Source organism: Sparus aurata, chromosome 11 (genome assembly GCF_900880675.1).
Source record: "Sparus aurata chromosome 11, fSpaAur1.1, whole genome shotgun sequence".
NCBI lineage: Eukaryota > Metazoa > Chordata > Actinopteri > Spariformes > Sparidae > Sparus > Sparus aurata.
In genome coordinates, this window is record NC_044197.1 from 17,784,994 (window position 1) to 17,808,605 (window position 23,612).

Genomic DNA, 23,612 nt, shown 5'->3' on the forward strand with positions numbered 1-23,612 from the left:
CGGGTTTATCCCTTCACTTAGGTGTGAAAAACCTGTTTATATCATTTTCCGAATGATTTAAAGGGAGGGTTTACACAACAACAACACAGCACATTTCTTCAAAAGGCTATAACTTTTTTTTCTGAGCTATAATGATACATTTTAAGCTCAACAACCCACAACCAGTCATTCACTTTGCACAGTAATGTAGAGCTGGCTATCTGTTACATATTGAACACTGTAAGACTTGTCAGAGTGACAATGTCACAGGTCAACATGGCTCTGACGGCGCCTGTTTACTTTGTGCTAGCTGTCCAAACCAGACCTCTGTCCTGCCCACAAGGCTCCATGCAGGCACTTTCTTCCAATCAAAGTGAACACTGGTATATAAAGGAGTAATCGCAAATATTAGCTTCTACTTCTCAGTGTCACCATGCAGGGGCTCCTCCTCTGCTGCCTTGTGGCCCTGGCCAGTAAGTTTCATTGATTCATTCCTATACTTTAAGAGGGGTTTGAATGCAGCTTCAAAGCTTTCATCTCATAATCCTGATGTTGACTGACTTATTTTTACTGCTTTGTTCTCTGGTGTATTTGTGCAATTTAAATGTATTCTACCTTTTAAGTAGGGGCAGTTTTAAGAGAGGTAAAATATTAAGCTAATTGCAGTTGATCAGTTGTTAACAATCTGTGATTTGGGGCATGAATAACAAAAACAAGAGCAACTTTGAAGTGAGTCACATATAATTTATGGAATATAATGGAATTTTCTTTAGCCATCAATCTGTTTTTGTCATTCTTCACGTGAATGTTTATTTTTTGGGTTAGTTTATACTTATCAAAATGTGTTTTTAAAGATTATACTGTTCTTATTTTTAAATGTTATGGGACCATGTTGAAAAGAAGTGTTCTCCCTCAGATTAAAGTGTTTTGTAGATCATAAATTAATCAAATCAAATCAAAAATGGTCTTCTTTTTTTAAAAAAAAGTTCTAATGCTGACACTATGTTCAACCTTTTCATTCTTTTAGCATGTCAAAGTCTTCGTTATGGTGAGTCTTTCTATCGGTATTCTACAAGTCATACAACCAACATTTTCAATATACAACATGAGAAATGACATTTAACTTTGTAAAATGAAATCTTTCAGACCTCGGCCTGAACCCCAGGAAAACGTACGAGTACAAATATGAGGGAACGGTGAATTTTGGACTTGGCATGCCAAACCTTGCAGAGTCTGGTGTGAGAATGACGTGCAGGGTGAAGATCGTTGGTGCATCTGCACAAACATTTGTCCTTCGGGTAAGAGTGACAATACAAACGTTCTCAGAATACATCAAACAACTGTAACCGAGCAGTGCAGCATTAACAATGTTGGGCTGTTGATTAGTTCATCCCATGTCTGACTCGTTAATTAAGGAAAGGAATTGACAGGGCACTTTCTTATTTATTCATGCATCATAAATTATTTGCTGGTCAAATTAATGAACATCTGTTGAAAGTTTGCACAAGCTTCTGAAGCCTCTAATCTGCCCCAAAATAACTTTCATGTTTTATAAACAACCAAATAATGCTCCTCACGAAAATGCTGGAAATTAGTTCAAATTAGAGATAGTTTGTTCTAAATGTTTGCCTGTGAACAGTTGTGTAAAACTGTGTTCTTTCTTCTATAATGCACAAACAGTCATCTTCTAGTACCTTCCTGTCATCTTCCATTCACAGACAGTATTTCTAGAAAGTATTGGAAGTATAATTATTGCAGGGGGGTTCACAGACATTTTGGAGGGAAGGGAAGGGACTCAAGCAAAAAAGGGGCCCTTACAGCACCCATAATATTCTCTATTCCCACCCCGATGTTGCACAATATACAGAAAATGCAGTGTTCAAATATTTGTTTAAGAAAGGCCAATACAATACTGATATTAGGAGAGAACAACACCATTTGAGATTTGAGGGAAGCTTAAGAAAAATTCTGAGCTTGATTCTAACATATAGACCTTTTCTATGTGGCTTATGCATCAGTTTTGCACAAATAGGTTTGTTAAATCAGTGTTGTAAATAATGAAGTCAGAGCATCTTCTACTGAACAAAGGGTTTGGTAGTACAATCAATTTTCCTTCTTCTTCTTAAGCCTTCTTACACTGTGCATAAAATCAGGACATAATAAATACATAGATTAATAAATACTACTTTTATTTTTGTAGCACTTATCAAAATTTGCGTAAAAGTAATTAGAGAGAAATAGAGCTAAAAACAATGGATGATAAAAAAAACATAATAAAAGCATTAAAAAGGATTTAAAAAAGAGATTTAAACCAAAACATTTAAACACTTTTATAGGAAAGCCTTTCAATGAAAATAGGTCTTAGCGATTCAAAAGAGGAGGACGATGTGCTTCGCTGATGTGGTGAGTGGGTCAGTTAGTAGTCAGTTAGATGATGATATTAGTTCCACAGCCAAGAAGCCCTCACAGCAAACACTCTGTCCCCTCTTGTCTTAAGGTGTGAGCTTGGAAGAGTGAGCAGGTTCCTGCCTGAGGATCTTAATCTAATCCTCAATCTTCATCTAACCTTAAACAGTCTGTTTGTCATTAGGTCTCTCTAAGACAAATGAAAAAACCCTCGACCTGGACCCAGATAGCAGCAACAACTTAAAAAAGTATCCATATATAGTAACTAGGGCTGTCAAACAATTAATTTTTTAAATCGCGATTAATCGCATTTTGTCCATAGTTAACTTGCGATTAATCGCAAATTAATCGCAATTTTTTTGGCAAATTTTTTTCAGTTCTTAATGTACCTTAATGTATTTTTTTCATGTTCTTAATACTTTTAACAACATAAGAAAGGGCAAATATGCTTGCTTTATGAAAATGTTAATTCAACACTTCAAATCATGCAGGACAATAAAAGGCTCAAAAAATATCACCTCACCCTAAATGGGATCAAAATATGATGATGTCTACTTTTGGCAAGGGGGGGCGGTGGGCTCTCTGCATCTGCCATGTGTTTGGCTTGCAAATGATATTTGAGACTCGACGTACTTCAGTGGTAACTCATTTCATGTCGACAGTACGTACAGATAACTTTTGTCCTATCGACTGAACCATCTGGCAGTTTTTTGAAAATGAATTTGCCGTTCATAAGACCTTTCTCCATTTCCTTTCACTTTCGCTTTTCAGTCCACCGTGTTTTTCCCGAACGCCAACCCTGCTTCTTCTTTTTTTGATTCCCTTTCTTATTCTTCTGCCACCCTCTGGATCAAGACTACAGATGCCACCGACGGCCATAAATCAAACAATTGGTTTCTTTTTTTTTTAATACCGCGCGTTAATCGCGCGTTTAAAAAATTAACAGCGTTAAGAGGATGTTGCATTAACGAGTTATTAACGCGTTAACTTTGACAGCCCTAATAGTAACATAAGCTTTAAAGATCCCCCCCCCCCCCCCCACACACACACATTTTAAGGCATATCAAATAGGTTCTAATGTGTGTCTGACATTGGACCAGGATTGGCTTCCAAACTATTTGTGATGTCACAAATCACGCTTGTAGGACCGCCTCTTAAAATCTTGACTCTTTCACTGATGAGCACAGAGAAAATGTACACTTTCCGCCCTCTATTGTCATTCATGTCCACTTCTACCAAGCTACGCATTCAATTTATCATTCATCTGAAATGAATTTGAGCAGAGAATTAGGCTGTTTCCATGCAGACTACACCTGAACAAATGAGCAACAATACATATTATTTCCGTCTCTGGCTAAAAAGGTATCAGAGTTGGCCTTCGAGGAGTTCAATGGCTTCCCGGGGAAGAACGGCTTTAACGCTTCTCCAAAGCTCTCCCAGCGTATTGCTGCCCAGCTCATCAAACCTTTCATGTTTGACTACGCCAGCGGACACATCGGTGACATCCACGCCCCTCCTGAGGTTTCTGACACTGTTGTCAACATTGTGAGAGGGATCCTGGGTTTCCTCCAGGTCACCGTCAAGACCACACAGAGGGTGTATGAGCTCGAGGAGGTCAGTGATAAATACATGAATCTCAGCACATCACAAGTGGAAACTTGATAATAAATGCAATCATTTAATTGTCTTTGTAGATTGGCATCCATGGCAAGTGTCAGAGTAACTATGCCATTGAGGAAGACACAGAAACAAAGGACATGACCATCACTCAGGTTGTTGATGTTAGTGGCTGCAGGGAGAAAGCAGCGATGTACAGGGGAATGGCTACAGCTGTGCTCGATCAAGTCTCCCAACAGGTCTGTTTACCTTGCACACATGCATCACGTTCTATAAGTATGAATTAAATCAAAACAAAGTCTGTGCTATTTTTGTGTGTCCTCCAATCTAGAGAGGCGAATCTGTCGTCTCAACAGTGAGATATGTTTACACCGTCAAACCAACAGCCGAGGGAGGTCTCATTACCAAGGCTCACGGCCTGGAGCGACAGCACTTCAGTCCCTTCAATGTGAAGGGCGGCAGTTTCAAGATGCAAGCAATGTAAGACAAGAAAATATCTGCACATTACGCCTGCTCATCCGCAAGGCTTGTCTGCAGTACAAATCGGATGCTTTAAATAACTTCTCCTGCAGGAAGGAAATGGTGCTGCTCGGCGTGAGTGACACAGCCAGAGCCGTCACGTTTGGGCCAATGGAAAGCAAGGGCAACCTTGTTTACAAGTTTGTGAATGCAGAGGCTAACGTCCCCATCATGATGCAGAACCTGGATGACCCAGTGCCAAAGGTAATAATATTTCCATTGTGTATACACATATGATGACATATTTTTGAAAAAGGAACAGGACACAACTAAATGTAAATCAATATAGAAAATAGAAAGTCAGTGACATTCCTACATGTTATCGAAAAACATTCAATGATTGTTCTATCTTTTTGGATATTTCAAAGGATCATTTGTTGTTTTAAAAACTCTCTGTTCCTCTCTGCAGGCTATTGAGTTGATCAAACACCTGGCTGAGGCTAATAAATACGACATTGACAGTGCTACCACTGAGGTCACTATAAAGCTGTACCAACTTCTCAGAGTGATTCCTTATGAAGGATTAGACACTATGTGGAAGAAATTTGCAGGAAATGAACAGTACAGGTGAGGACTTGGTTGTCACACCTATTCCCATTTTCAGTGGCTAAGACCGAGACACCCTATAACAAGACACTGTGCCATCCACATCATTCTGAAGATGTTATTTTTGGGTGAAAAAGTTACATGATTTTGCTCAATTACAATTTTTGTCTCATCTCCATTTTAAGTCAGTTTATGCTTTTCTCACAACATTTCACAGGAAATACTTTACATTTGACGCATCTACGTTTATCTAACAGCTAATATACTAATTATATCAAAACTTCACATATAAAACTAAAATCAGTTTCAAAAATCAAATATTGTCAAGGGGTTTAAACTACCTATTCATTGTTATGATAATAATTAAATAACGGCATATGATACAGATCATTATATTGAGACTTTTCTGCTGCATAATGACCAGGCCGCAAATTCAACAGACTATTTTACACCTTCTTTTGTATTTATTTTTTTTAATCACACGTATTAAACATATTATGCAATTGACGGTAATTTAAAAAAAAAAAAAGAAAATACATAGGTCTGTTTATTCAGTTTCACTTTTGAAGACAAAAAATAATTTTTGGTCACATATCTGACCCAGGCACACCGCAAAGAGCAGAAACAGGACGAAGGACGAGCTATCGATGCATAGAATCACAAGTAAAATGACTTGTAAACCAGTAAAACAATACAATATACACTTTATATATTGGGCCTGATGTGGTCCATTGCTGTCAGTTGAGTAGGGCTGTTTTCTACTTTTACTTGAGCAAAAGTTTGAATGAAGGAGTTAAAGATCTGAATACACTCTCATTCACAGTCACTGCTCATTGTTGGATAATTATGAATAATACAGGGGGGGCTTTTTTCATGTGTTCTTTGAAATATGAAGACTATGACATGAATATCAGAAATGTAAATTAAAATATATATATGAAACGTGTTGAGATGTTGGTATATGTGAACTACATATTAAAAACTGCATATTACCAGCCACAACATCTTTTTAGGGGTCTTGAAACTGATTGTCTTGAAATGACCGAATGCCCTAAGATTATATATTCATATGAAACATATGAGTTTCAGTTCAGGAAGTATAGTGAAGGTCATACAGTGCAGCAGAAAGTCCAGTTGTAAAGGTTGGGCAGTGCATAGGTATTTGGCATGTAAAAGAAAAAAAAAAAAGTGTAAAAGTGACCCGCCTCGAACATTCTCAAACAGTTCACTGTAGGTGCCATCAAACAAATAAAATGTATTATTATCATTATTATTAGTTTCAGTGGATTAAATCTGACTTTACCCAGAAATTATAAATACAGTTCTTCAGCATGTAACAATGCTGTATAGTCTGAATGCGAAAATCCATCGAAGATGTCCTTTAACAAAGCTTTTCATCATAGAATTGTATTATCAGCTGGTGAGAAAAAAGGTCCAAGGCCAATTTTCTGAAATCTGATACTGATCATCCGAACTGAATAGCTAATTGAGGAGTGTCCTCCCACTTAGTCCGGGAAGTATGTAGCCTTGCATATCAGGGCTGATGAAAGATTTATTGTCTCGTGAGGCCTGGTGACAGAGAGGTGATGACTGAAATACTGCTTTCCTTGCTCATTAAGATTACAGCAGCCACTGACACCTTGTATTTCATCCTGTACAAGTGCAATTAAAGGTGACATCTGAACCCGTCCTTTGCGCTTTTATCTTTTCATTTTTGCGCCCTTGATTTATTTGAAGGATAATCCTGTTGCATTAATTCTCTCTTCTTCTTTCACTTCTTATCAGACATTGGTTTTTGGACATGATCGTTGAGGTCAGCGATGCCAGGATCCTGAAATTCCTGGAAATGCGGTTCCAGGCTGGCGATGTGTCACCGTCAGAAGCTCTGCAAGCTGTTCTGCTTTCTATCAACCACCTTCAGCCAATTCCAGAGCTGGTTGAGATGGCTAAAGTGAGTTGATGCTAAACACAGAGAAGTTGATTGCCTATTTAAAATGATCCACATCGTGTCAGAATGTCTCTGTCTTTCTTCTGTAGATGTTCCTGAACATGCCCTTCAGTAAATCCAGCACCTATCTGTGGCACACTGTGGTGCTTAGCTACGGCTCTCTGGTGTACAAGCACTGTGCCTATTATTCACCTTGTCCAGTAAATGCTGTTCAGGTAATCTAGCAGATGGATCAATTGCTTTCCTTTTGAATTGAGCAAGGTTGCAAATTATAATGCAGTAGATCACTGCTTGTAAGAATTTGCCCTGTGTATTTGTTTTACATCCGTACTAGCCGCTGCTGGACATGGCATTGGAGAGTCTGAGGAATGGCAATAAGGCGGACATGGTCCTCGCTCTGAAGGCTCTGGGGAATGCGGGTCATCCAGGCAGCATTAAAACCATCATGCGCTTCCTCCCGGGTGTTGCTGCCACCCCTGTGGATCTTCCACCTAGTGTGCTCAGTGCTGCTGTACAGTCTATGAGACTCATAGCTGCGAGAGACCCCCACAGTGTAAGATCACTAATACGTAGGACATGCAGGAATACAATATGCTTTTAGGTCAGGGTTTGCAAGTGCCATTTTACAATGCTCCCTTAACAGTGTGCAATATCAGTCTTAAGGTTAACATTAAGCTTAATCATGACACCTCATTTTTCATGACATTTTTTCCCATAAACAGGATACTGTAGTTATGTATGAGAGCACTACAAAGGCTGCGATCCAGGTCAAATTAAAATCATTAACCCTACCAACCTTCCACCAGTCTTGTTCATCAGCAATAACCTTAAAGAAGACATGTTATGCTCATAATTTTGTTTTAGGTTACTACTAGAATAGGTTAACATGTTTAATGCTCAAAAAACATATCAGTTAACTTATACTGTCCAGTGCCGCAGCTCTGCATTCCCCCTCTGTCTGAAACTTTTTTAGCTCCTGTCACTTTAAGAACCCGACTCCCCAATACCCAGTCTGCTCTGATTGGTCAGCTGACACACAGATGAGCCAGCACCGCTCAAAACACCAGAGTAGCTGTGCTAAATCAATTATTACGTGCCAAACTAGCTGCTAGGCAGAAAGTATGCAAATGTGTGACATGATGGTGTACTGTGATGTCCCAAAGTCACAGAATTAAAGGCGGGACTATTGAGGAGGTGTCTCAGGAGCAGTGTTTTCTGTGTGAGAGAGGAGCTTCTGTTGGTGCAGACTGTGACATGTTTAACTTTCAAGATCTTTTACAAGATTCCATATTAAACACAGATGGAAAGGAGAAAAAAACAAAAATGCACGAGAGGTCTTTAACAACACAAAGAAAAAAGAGATGTGTGTCTTATGCTATAACATTTCCAAAAGATCTAGCAGATTTACTGACCGCATTCACACAGTGTTCATTTAAGTCTGACATCACAATCAGGGTGGGAAGTTCAAATTTCATACTGGTGTGTTCAAGTCATGTAAATCTGACAAATTGTTGTCAGTCTGCATTCCTGTTGATCAGCTACTGAAAAGACGATGGATAATGAAAATCTGGAGACACAATGGGCCACATTTGAGGGGAAAACAACATATTTGGTGACCTAATAGCTTTCGTTAGACGACAGCTAACGCTGGCATTCGACCACCTCCTAGCTAACATTAGGTAGATAGGTCGGAAGTGTTAAACGGTGCAATAGGAAAGGCATAAATTCATTCTTAAATATCAACACACAGCTGTGACACATTTAATTCAAAGCCTGGAAATAAAACACAGTGGATGTACTCAAACGTTAAAGTTAGCTAGGAAACGGTTGAAGATCAGGGTTTGCAAGGGCCATTTTAGCTAACGGGTTATCGAATGAGTTATTTTAACCTGACGTCTCTCCAGATTTTCATCTTTAGTTTTTGTTCAGTTGCAGATCAATCTGGAAGCGCTAAAATGCTAATTTGTCAACTTCCCTGTGTTTATATGACTTGCAACCTCAAACACAGCAACATAATGTTAACCTAGAATTCGACCTTACCACTCTAAGTGTAACATCAGAGGAAAATGGCCGCTGTGTGAATACAGTCTATTGGTCAAGCTAAGCTATCAAGTTCCGATGACCCCTGCTTGAGATGATTTTTTATCACAGCTATATGATGGGTTTTTATATAACTGATGTTTATGGTAATGTATCCTGTATGTTCTATAGTGAAGATGAACAATGCATTCATACAAAGAAGTAGACTGTTCCAGTGCCTACTTTTTTCACAATGTGGCGGCTAATAATTTTCAACAATCATGTAAAAATGTCAAATCTGATTCATGCTATTGTTAAGTTCTCTTTTAATTTTGAAGGTACATCATCTTCTCTGTATTTATATCTACAACATTAACTGTAATCTGCCTCTCAAAGTTCACCTAAGGTTCAGAAACTAATGGACCAGAACACAGCAGAATTTCCCTTAGTGGTGGGTGGTTGAATGTGCTACATTTCGGAACTCCTCTTCATTATAATGCTTCTGTTTCCAGGTCCAAGAGATCACCATCAGTCTTTTCCTGCAGAAGAACCTTCCCACCGAGTTACGCATGCTGTCCTTCATGATCCTGTTTGACACTAAGCCACCGATGGCTCTGGTGTCCACAGTGACTGCACATCTCCTGGAAGAGAAGGACCTCCATGTTGTTAGTTTCGCATACTCCTACTTGAGAAGCTTTGGCAGATCCAACACACCAGAGAATTTCTTCCTGTGAGCTAAACCAAGCAGTTATAATGTAGTTGGACGTTTTTTTCTGTTTTCTGTTCATGTTCTCCAGCTTTCAACTTTCTTTTGCCTGTGTTCTCTATGACAGCTCAACTGCCTGCAATGTAGCCGCGAAGATCCTGGCTCCTAAGTTCGGTCGTCTCAGCTATCACTTCAGCAAAGCAATGCGCATGGATTGGTTTAATGGTACGCTCAGTAACAGATTTTCACTTATTTCAGCTTTTTTACATTAAATCCAAGAATCCAACAAGCTGTATTTATCCCCAATACAGAGGATTTCCTAATTGGAACAGCAGCAGAAGTCTTCATGCTCAGAAGTGCAACAAACGTCTTTCCCACTGAAATCATGATGAAATCAAAGTTTTTCTTTATTGGCAGAATTCTGCAGCTGCTCGAGGTACGAGGTGGCATGTTTGCATTAAAAACTTCTAGTGAAGATAAACCAGTCTGAACAATCATGAGTCATAATGATCTTCTTTTCTTTTTAAGATTGGTATCAGTGCTGATGGACTTAAGGATCTGTTTGGCACTGGTTTCACCGGAGATCTTAGTTTTAGCGACTTCCAGTCACTCTTCAATGTTGTGAGTATACGACTGTGAGACTAAACTCATACAAAAATACCGTTGTTATCCACTCAACCACACACCAATGGAAAGTTGGGTGAAGTTTTGTACTTGTCAAAGCGTTATAAGAATAGGTCATATAATATATAACAGGTAATATTTATATTTTTAAGATTGTGAATCAATATTTTTTTCAATTGTGTCGGGTCCAATTGATTGTCATGTGTATGTATGAGCTTGTGAACCCACTTCAGATGAGGTACACACTAGCACTTTCAGTTCAGCGGCTACAGTGAAGACTTCAACTTGAAAAGAAATCACTTTGGGGCCTCGAGGCTTTTCAGAGTGTTGAAACAAGCTGTATGGAGCCATTTTGTGAACAAGTCCCCATCTACTTCAGTTGTTTAATAGAATGTTAAAAAGGAGTTTTGCTGCGGAGCTCAAGAAATGTTTTGTGCCCGATGAAACTTCACCTGACTTTCCATCAGCATGGGGTAGTCAGCAGATAATGACTGAATTTCAATTGGTGGGTTAAAATGATCCATCACGACAGCACCATACTATAACTCCAATATGGTTTTTTTTTTCGTATGTCTTTTGGTATCTGTGTCATTTTCAGCTTCAGAACTGGGAAACTATGCCAAACAACAAGCCCATCCTCTCTGCCTTTTCACGCGCCTCTGGACAAGAGTGGTTTTTTGCTGATATTGACAAAGAGTTCATTCAGAACATCATCGGGGTGAGAGAATAATTACACAAAACACTGAGAATAATCAATTTATGTTTGAACCAGCTCAGTCGAAATTGAATATATTTTCATGTAGCCTTTTGCGTGGTCTCTCCTCTGATCCCACTTGCAGGCTGTCAGCCTTTCCGCAGGCAAGGATAGCCCTCTGTGGGCTGCGATTGAAAATTTACAGAGGGGAGTATCGTGGCACCGCATGAAGCCTTTTTTAATCTTTGAGGTTCGCTACTTCCAAGCTACCACCTTGGGTCTCCCACTGGAAATTAGCAAATATTATGAATCCGTCAATGGGATCACTGTAAATGGTGAGGAGGCAAATCCAGCAGCATGCAAACTCTTTACAAATCAAATATTTATGTTCTATTATAAGTGATATAAACTGTCACTGAAAACAACATTCTTTCTTATGTAGCCAAAGCTGCTGTGAACCCAGCACCGACTGAACGTCTTGGACAACTGTTGAATTCTGAAATTTCACTGGAGTCTGATGGTTTTATTGGGTAAAATGATAAAAGTTAATCTAATTTAAAGGACTTATATTACCAAAATCTAATCAGACACAAAGCATGTTATTTTGGCAGTATGTACAGCATATGTATACCACGTCATTCTATAGTCATTCAAACTGTTGCGTTACAGTATAAACACTGAATTAACACCTTCTCTTTTAGCTGCACAAAGGATTTTTGGGTTTTCTATGGTATCAACACGGAGCTGTTCCAGGTTGGCTCTGAGTTGAAGAGCAAAATGCCTTTCGCCGTCCCGTGGAAGTTTACGGCTAAGATTAACATCAGAGAGAAGAAGTTTGAACTTGACTTTGTTCCAAGCAAGAAAGAGTTTACTCTCTTTGGAGTCAGGTACGTTTGAAGGTTGTGTGAATTAATGACTTCACATAACAAGCATAATCGTAATCTTCTACACTTCTGAATGAGTTTAGAATAAAAATATCAACTCTGAATCCCATCCTGACGCTGAAAATTGAAATCTGGAGATTCCAAAAAATTTCAACACCCACTGGGAATAGTACTTCAGTCATCCTTTAATGTCCCACAAACGGGGAAATGTGTGTGCTACAGCAGCCAAAAGACAGAATATTTATAAAAAATAAACCATATAATTAAAAAGGTAAGAAATAGAATAAAATAAACTTGTATATACATAAAGACATATAGTGTTTTTAATTGTGCTTTAAGTTAATATACATGCACACAATGCTGCCAATGCCGAGTCTAGCATTCTTATTTTGCCTTCCAACCAACAGCTCCAATGTGTACGCAGTCACCAGGAACATCGAAGAGCCGGCTTCAGCTAAAATGACTCCAATAATGCCCATGGCTGAAGACTCCAATCAGGAAGTTGTTAGCAAGGGTCCCACAGTTGTGAGTCCTGAGTCAGATGAGGTACAACCACAGCCTTTCAGAGATTGGTGTTGGAGATAAATTGATTGAGATTCTGTAAATTCTAATGTCTTTGTGGTTTTCCAATTCAACAGTTCCTGACACCGAACACCTGGCATCCAAGTGCCAAAATGTGTGCCGAGAGTAAAATTTATGGAGCCGGTATCTGTGTGGAGTCTGAGTTGCGGAGAGAGTATTACCATGAGGAATACCCCCTGTACTACTTCCTGGGGTACACCAACCTGGAAGTGAAAGTAGTCCCAGGTATGTGCAACAAGTCCAAACTGATAGAAGAGATTCCCCAGTCTGAGTACAGCGCAATATTTTTTACTTTATTTTGAGCTTTCAGTCGATAAGGGTGTATTGACTCAGAGCACACATGATACAGTAATGGAGAGGCCAACAGGTCCTCCACATCTCTACAGCTACAGCACTGGTTCACAAACTGGGGTCAGGTCAAGTCGATTTCCAGAAGAATGAAAAAGACCAAATTTTAGACTGGAGAATTGTTTTTGCATTGCATTGTCTGTACGAGTGTTTATTTTTCTTTTCTTCTTTCTTTTTCAGAATTTGCTTTAAAATCGGTTTTATTGAGAGTGTGTACAGAAGTTCTGATTGTAAACACAGACACACACACCCTTTTTTCATCATGGCACTTTCAGGGTGTTGTGAGTTAAACGTCCCACTGCTTTTAACTGACACTTAAAATGGGTTGATGAACACCAAACTGTTTTTTTGTGAGGGGTCACCTCTCAAAAAAGTTAAGAACCACTGCCCTACAGAACTGTGCATGTCACAAAATTACATACCTGGTGAAACAAGTGACTTTTTTGTCAAATTAGCAATAGCTGCTGCGACCACAGCACAGCTAGCATTGTGTTAGTGGTTCAACACCTACAGTCCACTGTTGGCTTTAAACAGTACAAGGCAAAGCCCTTGAAGTTGTTTTGCTGGCTTGGTTTATTATCTATATGAACTGACAATATGATTAAACTGCAACAAGATAAGAAAACACAACACAGTTTTATGTCATCAAAGATATGGTACTCTTTTATTCCTCAGAGTAACATTAAGATATGATATGTATCATTACAGCATTGAAATATCTAAAAATGACTAGACTTATAAATGTTAATTTCTATGTAGACAAAGTGCCAAATATTTCCAACAATGTTCAAAACCCAGAGATTTCCAAGTTCACTCAAGGTGAGGATGCTTTGAATTTGGTTTACCAATCGCGGAAATATCAGATGGTACATCTGCGAAAAAAGAAGGAAAAGTCACCAGACGTGATTAAACATAACTTGATTAAAGCTGCGGTAAGTTAAACCACTGATTTCAGCAAAACACAAGATTTTTGGTGACACTTAAAGGTGCACTATGTAATTTTTTTAATGTCTAAACAAATTAAATAAACAAACTGTCTTCCTTTTCATGATTGACTAAACTGAATAAACAAACTGACCTTAAAAGACACCAAGGCTTTATACTGTTTTACTTTGTTTTTATGTGGCGGACCCTGCCACCTTTCTAGCTTCAAACAGTGTTCTAGGGACCTTATTTTCCTCGGAGAACAGGTTGTTTATGGCTATGGAAAAGATCAATATTTCTTAGTTTGTATTATTACCCCAAAATAATTGTAGATATCGAAAATTACAATTAAAAAGATTTTACATTTCTTCTCCAAAAGTACATGGTGGCCCTTTAATAATCACCATTATGTATTAATGGTAAAGTTAGAGTTAATTAAACTTTAGTTAATAGTTATTTGAACTAGCAATGACGTGCCTCATGAACTTGCTAGATAAATTATTTTTAAAGCATTTCATTCTTTGTATAAGTAAAAATAAACTAAAGTTTGATTAAATATACATTTATGTTAGACAGTGTTACCAGATTAGCAAAGTAAAACAAGTTTATGATAGACTAGTCAAAGCAGGGATTGTATTGCATTCGATGATACAGATGCTCATGTTATGTCTGTCTGCCTCAATACATTTCTGTCTGAGATCTTTGCTAACATAAAAAGTGGACTTTTATCAGTCCAGGCAGTCAGAGCTGTTGACAAAATCCACTTTGAGGTGAATGCCGGACCAAGCAGACACCCAATGAGCACACGCCAACTGCTTGAGACTTTGAGGAGGCTTTCCAAGGTATTTGGCTACCTTTGCAATGTTGTTTTCTCTGCACCTGCTCTGCTGTTCAATCCATTCAAGTTCTCCCGTTGTTTAATTGTGTCTACAGGAAGCCACCCAGGGAGTACATCTGTCCTCTGATTCAGCCTCAAGCACCGAAAGATCTCACAGCAGTCAACGTGACATTGTGATGGAAGTATGTTGAACATCTTCTAAAGGGAGCGTCCTCAGACATCTTTAATTTCGTTAAAAAAGGCAGTTTATACCGAGCAAAATCATCACGTGAAATGTTTTAGCTGTGCTTGTACTTCTTAATCCCATCATCACAACAAAACAGTGGACCATGTCACAATCGTAGATATTTTTTCACTTTAAACACATTATATAAATGGATGTTCATCTGACATGTAAAGCAAAGTGCCTTTTTTTTGCCCACAGCACCGCTGTCCTCTGGATTTGACCCACAAACACACAGCAGCCCAATAACAAGAGTCCACACGTGACATACGATCATCAATACATGATGCAGACGAGCCCATTAAAGTGTTCCATGCTGCTTTCTGTCTCGTTCAATAGAGCTCGAACTCAACACCTGAAGCTGTGTTCAGTTTTAAAGCCTTTGCCCTGAGTGGCAACCAGAAACCCGAGGGATACGATGCAGCGGTCTACTACACACCAGAGGCAAGCGTTCAGAACGCACAGCTGATTGTGTCACAGGTTGGAGAGGACACCAACTGGAAGATGTGCGTCGACACCATTGTGAATGCACGCACCCAGGCAAAGGTAGATATAAACACAGGGAGAAATGCGGTTAGCTTATGCTTATGCTTTTACATTTACTATACCACCACAATCACTATCAATTGTATTTGCCCCAAATTGAAAAAATCACACTATCACACCAGACGTCATATATTACACAAATAATAATAATAATAATAATAATAATAATAATAATAATAATAATAATGATTGCTGTGTAACTGGGGAGGGGGGGCACAAGTGAAGGACGTTCACTACTAGGAAAAATAAGCCATATTTAAACTTAAAAAGAAAAAGGAGGATATTTTACTCAGTTCAAAGACAGTGGCTACAAATATACAGTGCAATGCTTAAACTTCTACATTAAACCTCATTGTTATGGTCTGTCTGAAGCATTGTGTTATATTGCACATTGCACATTGCACATCGTGGCTGTTGTTTGAGAGAGAGAGATCCCACTCTTGATTGATCTCCTGTGTTTGTTCCAGGCACACATTAGATGGGGAGCTGAATGTCAGTCCTATGAAATGTCAATGAGAGGTGCAACTGCACATCTGCCTGGATCCAAGCCAACGCTCAAGGCCAAAGTAGAGTGGATCAGGATCCCTGAACCAATGGCAGAGTTGGGCAGAAGGTGAGCCTAGGCGGAATAAAGATGCAATCATAATCAGGGAGGGTAAAAATGTGAGGAGGAGGAAGTGGAGAGCGATCTGAAGAGGTCTTGAAGCAACTTACTCTGCCTTACAGAGCATGGCGGAAACATTTTGTGTTTACAGTTGTGACACACACTGGCAGGTGTTGTTAAAGAAGCCTTTTTCTACCTTTCCCAGAATTGGAAGCTACATCCCGGGCATGGCTTTCCTCCTCGGCTTCTCCGAGCAACATGAGAGAAATGCCAAGCAGGAGGTTTCTGCATCAGTCGTTGCCGCCTCAGCAGACAGCGTCAATGTGAAAATTAAATTCCCTGAGGTACTGGAGGGAGCAGTCACAACTTCAAAACTACCTTGTCGTATTTAACTCATTCATCTATCTTGTCATTAGTATACAGTCTACCGCCAGGCTATTCCAGTTCCGCTGCCACCTGCCAGTTTTCTGGAGATTCAACCCAGCATCAGAAACACAACAACTGACAGCTTTGGCCAGGCATGAAAACATGTGAGCTACATCAGACCTTTTGATTTAGCTTAATTGAATGTTCATCCTAATTCTCAGCATCTTTATGGATGTAGTTCTGTGTGTGTGCGTGCGTGTTTGTGTGTGTGGATTGTTTTGACAGATTTCTTTGCAAAGCAGATGAGCAAAAAAAAACAAAAAAAAAAAACCAAGCAAAGAGCTGTGCCATTTTTTGCTTGCTTTATAAAATATGTTTTGTGCTGCAGAGAGACAACAAAGCCCAGATGGGAGCCAGATGCCTCTTTTCAAAGTGAACGCCGCAACCGAAAAAAAAATCTCACCATCGTGATGAAAGTGGGGATCATAAAAGATGCATCAGTAATCCGTCAGATGTCACCAGTTTGGAAATAACCTGTAAACTTCCTGATTCACTCATTTGATGGCACGTAAATATTTGATCACCCCCTGTTGACGAAACGTTGTGTAAATTCATGCTTTATGTTCCAAAAATATTATAACTTCATAAAACAACATTTGGCTCAAAAAAAAAACTGGTTCAGCAAGGTTTTTTTTGTTTGTTTCTGATTATTTCAATATAAATCCTTTGTTCATCCAAACACTGTGTTAAATCTGTGTATCTCTGATTATAATGCAGAGCAACCTGTTCTGTTTTTGACAGGAACAACATTTAATAAAGCTCAGTTTTACTTCCTCAGTGTGGCATTGCAATAACTAAGGAATAATCTAAGCTCATTATTAAAAATCACACAATATCATTCAGTTAGACAATGATCAGCAGCACTGATGAAATCCCTGGAAATCCCTGGAAAAAAAAGCTGATGCCATAAAATCTTCCCTGGTGCAAACTTTTTCTTCGCATTTTCTTCCTTTTTTAAAAAATAAAAGAAGAAAACAAATCAATTTACAATAAATTTGCCAAATCTAATTTTCACACAATATGTAGGAAAAGGAGTGGAAACTGCAAAAAAACAAAAAAAAAAAAAAAAATGATTGGCAGGTTTTTGCTACTCGAACAGCCAATTTGGCGAATGAATTTGTCTTTGTCAACATGTCCCGTTGTACCCCATTTCGTTGTCAAAATACTGAATGCTGTGGGCGAGTTTTGGATTCGCTAAGCTGGATCAGAAATGGCCCCTGTTTTTGGAGGCTTTCTGAAAAGAGACAGATGTTTACAAGGTCTGTGTGACCTGCTGTGTTTGTTTGGTCAACTGACCCAACAAAACTGTTTGCAGATGTCAGTACACAATGTCACCGTGCATAACCTTAAAGTTCACACAGAAGCTCTCTGTGCCTGTCGGTAAAACATGGACTGCATTTTTAAATATTCCGAGATTTGGAAGGAGAGGTTTCACTGAGGGATTGATTGATTGATGTGGGTTGTCAGGGCTGATGCCATTACTGATAATTAGTAATCAAGGAGAGCTATTACTTATATTTGGAGCTGATACATACACTTGATTAAAAAAGTTAAATCTTAGGGAAAAAAGAGATAGATTAACCAGTTATAGAATGTAACAACACTGTATACATGTACTGTAATTAAGTGTAATTTTGATTTACTTTACTCAAGCATTTCCATTATCTGCTAGTTTATACTTCCACTCCTCTACGTGTATCTAATAACTTCAGCTACCAGGTACTTTGCAAAAAAACTAAACACAAAAATACAGATAATCTGAAAAAGTATTAATATTGGCCCCCAATAATCAGCCAGGCCAGTAATCTGTCTGTCCCTCGTGCCCCTGTGTGAGTGGATGAAAGATTTTAACTAACATTAGTTGCTTCCTGAACCGTATCTCAACTTCAAGTCCCAACAAATGGGACGAGTCACCAGCCAAAGATAATGATTGCGTCCTAACCAAAGACCGCTTGTCTTAAACACTCCTGGCTCTGCTTCTACTGCCTGCGCTGATTTAGCCAGATGGTGTTGAATTGCAAAGAAAAGGCATCGCCATCAAAGGCTGAGCGCGATGAGCACAATTATAATGGCGCCATTATGTTCCATTTACATCTCTAATATCCTGCGGGCTTTCAAGTGCCAGTTGACAGGCTGATTGTGAATCTGTTGCGCTTATGTCAAGATGCACATCACCCGGCCGGCGCCATCCAGGAGATCAGGACACTCTGACCTTGTGTTGATAGGTGAGATCAGCTGGTGAGAAGCATTAGTCAGTGATTGATCAGGTCATTTAGAGGAGGAGGGATTGGCCATCCCCTCCTTTTTATTGCTGCTCTCTCTCTGACTTGCCTCATTAGGCAGACTATACCAGCCATCTGAGGGTAGCTGATAATAAAACCGTGGCTACAGACATTTTGGTGCAATCGTAGCTATTACTCCATGATTTGGGCATAGAGCATCGCCGGAGGCACGAAAAGTCAGTGCTGCTGATGAGTTTCACCACCCCAACAAGTGACACTTCATTATAGAAAATGATTGGGGGCAGCTTTTGAACAAAAAACATATGTTAAGAAGAGTTAAAATCATTTATTATGAGAGAAATTACTTTCGGGGAAATCTCCCTTAAGTCTGGCGTGTTTTTAAATGATGAAACAATAAGCTGTAAAATCTCACTCCTATCCTTGAAAAGTCCACATTTCTGGCTCTGACATCAGGGAGCATAATCCTGTGGCACGCATGTGTATGTGTGTGTGTGTGTGTGTGTGTGTTGGAGTGTGTGAGCACTAGAGGACAGTGTTTACCCGACATTAAAATATGCCTGGCACAGTGCTTAAAGCCAGTATTTGCGCAGTTCACAGCGAGGGCTATGCAGTGGATGTTGACATTTTGAGGATAGGCAAACATATGTCTTGGCACGGTCAAACGCTCCCACAGCTCTTTGGCTTGAAAAGAGAGGACACATTTTATTCTGATATAAAAATTAGAAATGAAACCTACTGTTGATTCTCTTTGCATGCTTATTAGAGCAACAGCAGTGTCTAAAGGAAGGTTTTTCATGCAGTAAAAAAGATAAACAGGGATGTTGGAAGTCACTCACAGTCGGGGACGCTGAGAGGTCAGCCCATATAATGACGCTGTAGGAAAATGTGTGCAAAATTCATGTTTTTGAATATATTTGAATGGTCAGAATAATTTCAAAACAATTTTGAACGTGAAATGCAACACACTGTAGGCCAAAGCAGCCAAAGGGAGAGAGAAATTCCCCAGACCCACTTATAAAATCGCTCAGTTTTGTAAGTTGTATAGTAAGGAGGAACTTCTCCTTACTAAACAACTTAGTAAGAATCTTTATGATTTGGTCCTTCTTGTAAATTAGGCTGTAAATTATCATGTTACACATGATGTTGTTTATTTTTCTTGTGTGTCTGATACCAATGTTTCATGGAGAGGAGGGGCATCATGGATCTGCCTTTTTCGTAACTGTTGTCACAACGTAGTTCATTCACTTGATTCATAAACCAGAGGATTGTCCAGGAACATTATGCTTGGTGATCAAAGGTTAATACAGTTTGCACAGTAATTAACGGAACGGCAATACTAATAGGGTCTCGAAAAGATCACCTGAGACACTGGAATTATATGTATGATTATATCGGATAATTATGAACTAAAATGTTCGGCAATTTGGAATGTTTGCATCATAGTAGACAGAAAACATGAACACTTACATGCTATCGGCCGAAGCAGCCACAGTGAGTTGCAGTCAACAAGAGCAGGGAGATGAAAAGGGAGGTGAATTCCCCAGACTCCCTTATTTCTCCCTTCTTCTTAATTTGGCAAATGTAATATATAAAATTAGTTCTTTCTTTCTTTTCTTCATCCAACTTACGCACTTACTGTAGCAGGGACACGTTCATATCTGTCAAAACTTAGCTAATTCCTGCTGCGCGTTATCAAGGGGAGCTGGTTTAGATGTCAGGTGAAGAAGAGCATTAGGCGAAATGATCAATCGGGTAATTTGGAGGAGCCATAAACTGGATTGCTTTTCCACCAGCACACATGATCTGATACAAACTGCCCCCTTCTTCTAATTTAAGTCTCACAGGAAGAAGGGTTGGGGGAGGTGCGAAATGGAGAGGGAGCGACTGACGTTATCACTGACATTATCAGGGGGTCACAACTTGTCGCGGGACACTTCACGACACCTCCAGAGGGCTCAGGATCTAACATCACGCCTGCTGTTATAAACCACCGCTGGGCTCAAAATCCACCCAGCCAATAATTTCACCTTCACTCTCACCAAATGAGCCTGTTGCCACGTTCGCCGAGCGTTATTAAAAATCGTAAAAATAAAAATTGTTTTGAGACCTTACTCCCTTACAACCCTTCATTTGAACCACTACTGTCATCTTAAGGGGACGTCCATCATCCTGATAATTACACAGTTTTCGGCTGTTGTGTCAATATTCTGAAAATATGTCATTACCATGCTGTGTTATTGTTATTATTTCATACAGCAGCGGCGGTGGGCGACAGCCTCTTTGGGGCTTTTTGTATAAACAGAAGTGCCGACTGAGGTCAGATGGCTGAAGTGAGATCTTTCATGACGCCACAGGCCCCTTGTCTTAAAAAACAGGCTTGTGTTAGCAGTCTGAGTGAATGTTCAGCCATAATGCTCATGCTCAATTCAAGACCGTTTGTTAGTCACCAATGATAGATAGATAGATAGATAGATAGATAGATAGATAGATAGATAGATAGATAGATAGATAGATAGATAGATAGATAGATAGATAGATAGATAGATAGATAGCCATAACATAAAATAAAATAAAATACTGAGGTAGAAGAGAAAGGTTAATGGGAATGTTTTTGTTTTTGCCTCCATTTTGCAAAATAGTGTGTCTACAGAAATTAAAGGCTTAGTCACATATTTTACTTGACACGCACTAAACATAATTACTTCCTGAAAATTGATATGCACTAACTCTAATTGTTCCTCGGTAGAGTTTTTATTTATCTTTATTTTTACCACTTGGGTTATGAGAAATGAGAGCACACAGTGCAGTTCTGTAATAACTTTTGAACAGAGTTGTCCTGTTCGAAGTCTCTTTGTTTCCTGCTAATTAAGCTCAGCGGTTGACTCTTAAGTAAAAAATTAGGAGTGTTCCTCAGAGCCTGCGTGGAATCAGTGATTTTTTTCTTCGTTGTTTGCCACAAGCTGTCAGAGATGCAACAGCTGCAGTGATTCTGAAGTGGTTTTTTTTTCTAATTGCTGGCTGGAATACGCTCCGGCCCTGTGCGACCCTGATCAGGACAAGCGGTACAGAAAGTGAAAGATTAGTGGATTCTATATCGACATGCTGACTGATGGTGGTGAGATTGTTGCATTTCAAAAACCGTGTGCTGGTGGATCCTTCAGATAATACACTATGTGTGGTTATCCCAAAAGTAATTAGAAATGTCTGATGTGTGCAGAATTTCACAAGATCTGTTTTGTTTTTTTCTGCAGGGCTGTGAATCTTATTTTGGGTTTTTCTTTTACTGTTCTTTTTTTTTGTTTTTTTTTTTGTTTTTGCTGTTATAATGGAGTCTCAGGAATTTAATTAGTTTAGAGGGGGGCTGGGGTTTGGAGCAGCGAAGACACAGTCGATTCTGAGGAGAGCTGTCATTTTCATAGTCTCCATTCTGCCAATGAGAGGCAACAGAAGGGGCATTGACAACAGGTCTGTTGTTTTGAGTGGTGAGTTAAATAGACCACAACAGAGCAGCTTTCCAGGGAAGATGATGTTTGTCAGTGGGCGAAGAAAGTGATAAGTAGCGGACAACTGAATTCTACATGCATAGTGAAAAATATAGAATTTGAGGCTATCTGTTGTGCGTAGGGACTATTAAACACCTCATGTGCTGCAATAACCTCTGAAATTAATGAAACGCACGGTCGGCTGATTGAGTGATGAGTGTTGCAAAATCGGAGGTGGAGAAAACTAGACTTCCTTGTCAGATTCCGACAACTGTGATCATCTGTTAGAAGTTGAAGCACTTTAAGGTGAGCTGTTGAAGTGGGTGAACAATCATCAAAACCCAAATCTCTACCGACTTCATCAGATACGTTCTGTAACAGAGGTGGGTAACAAAAACTTTGTTTGGTTGATGTTTCAGGTATCTCTGCTCCCTACATTTTCATACAAATATCTGTACTTTCTGCTGCTTACATTTTCAAAAAGGAATTATCGATTATTTCTATTTTGGGTCATCACAAGCCGCCTTCCCAACATCACACGACTGATTTCAGTGCACATCACGCACTGGCAGATGTAGTGAAACAAAATGAAGCAAAAGAGGGGAACAAACAGAGATGGGAGCCTCACATGGCCCTGCCCTCCCTGCCTTCTGCCTGTATCTTCTGATTTTCTTTTCCAACCCAAAATGTCAGTATTTGACGTCCTGGGAATGAGAATCATCAATCAACTATCTTTCTGGTGCATTTAAGAAACAGTTCGGGCAAATCCTACTGTTTCTACCTTTGCATTTAATAGTCTTATAGAATAATAGAATTATATCATTATGATGTGAGGTTCAGTCAGCTTCACACAGAAATAGAATACGTCCTTCAGAGGGATACTTTCTACTTTTTTACTTTGAGTACATTTCAGAGCCTGTGCTTTACTACTTTTACTTGACTAAAGGCTCAAGTTTCTGTACTACCTGAGTAAAGAATATCTGGACTGTTGCCAGCTCTGCCCTGTAAGAGTGTTTCCGTGACTGCTTGTGTTTGAACCTGTGTTGAAAAATGTAATTATCTGTGTGTATAACAGCGTGAATGCTTTCTGAATCCCATCCAGAAGCACCCAATACCAAGGCGGTCTTACTGAGGCGGCTTTTTTGCGTCTGTAATATTTCTAGGATTATTCTCAGCTAAAGAAAGTGGATCACTAATCCATAAAAACCCTGCCAGTGGCCCCTGGTTTCACCAAGGCTCCCTGCAACCGATCAGAATAAGCTGACCCAAAGCCAAACCCTTACAATAATGATCTATAAAGGGTATGCTCCCCCCTGAGGGAGAGTGGGTGAGGTAGGCAGCTCGATGCGTCAAAAACAACTGACCGGCTAAAACTGCTGGAGGCCCGGCTCACATACACTTAAACAGACGTGGACACAAAAGCAACTCACGCCGTCTCTGCTCAACTGTTGGAG

At 39.4% G+C, this 23,612-nt stretch overlaps 1 protein-coding gene across 1 annotated transcript; it reads left to right on the forward strand.

The window, feature by feature from the left end:
- The first annotated feature begins 400 nt into the window (after window positions 1–400).
- vtg3 (vitellogenin 3, phosvitinless) lies at window positions 401–17,032 on the forward strand. The gene is made up of 28 exons (XM_030433863.1): window positions 401–452; window positions 1,007–1,027; window positions 1,126–1,277; window positions 3,748–3,999; window positions 4,080–4,241; window positions 4,334–4,482; window positions 4,575–4,725; window positions 4,931–5,088; window positions 6,853–7,018; window positions 7,105–7,230; window positions 7,350–7,568; window positions 9,547–9,764; window positions 9,868–9,965; window positions 10,052–10,176; window positions 10,269–10,361; window positions 10,963–11,082; window positions 11,204–11,393; window positions 11,501–11,588; window positions 11,760–11,945; window positions 12,350–12,488; window positions 12,581–12,749; window positions 14,529–14,638; window positions 14,730–14,816; window positions 15,197–15,403; window positions 15,871–16,016; window positions 16,213–16,351; window positions 16,424–16,537; window positions 16,762–17,032. Exons 1-27 carry the CDS (start codon window positions 413–415, stop codon window positions 16,529–16,531), a joined length of 3,819 nt encoding a protein of 1,272 aa, XP_030289723.1. The 5' UTR covers window positions 401–412; the 3' UTR covers window positions 16,532–16,537; window positions 16,762–17,032.
- The last annotated feature ends 6,580 nt before the right edge of the window (window positions 17,033–23,612 follow it).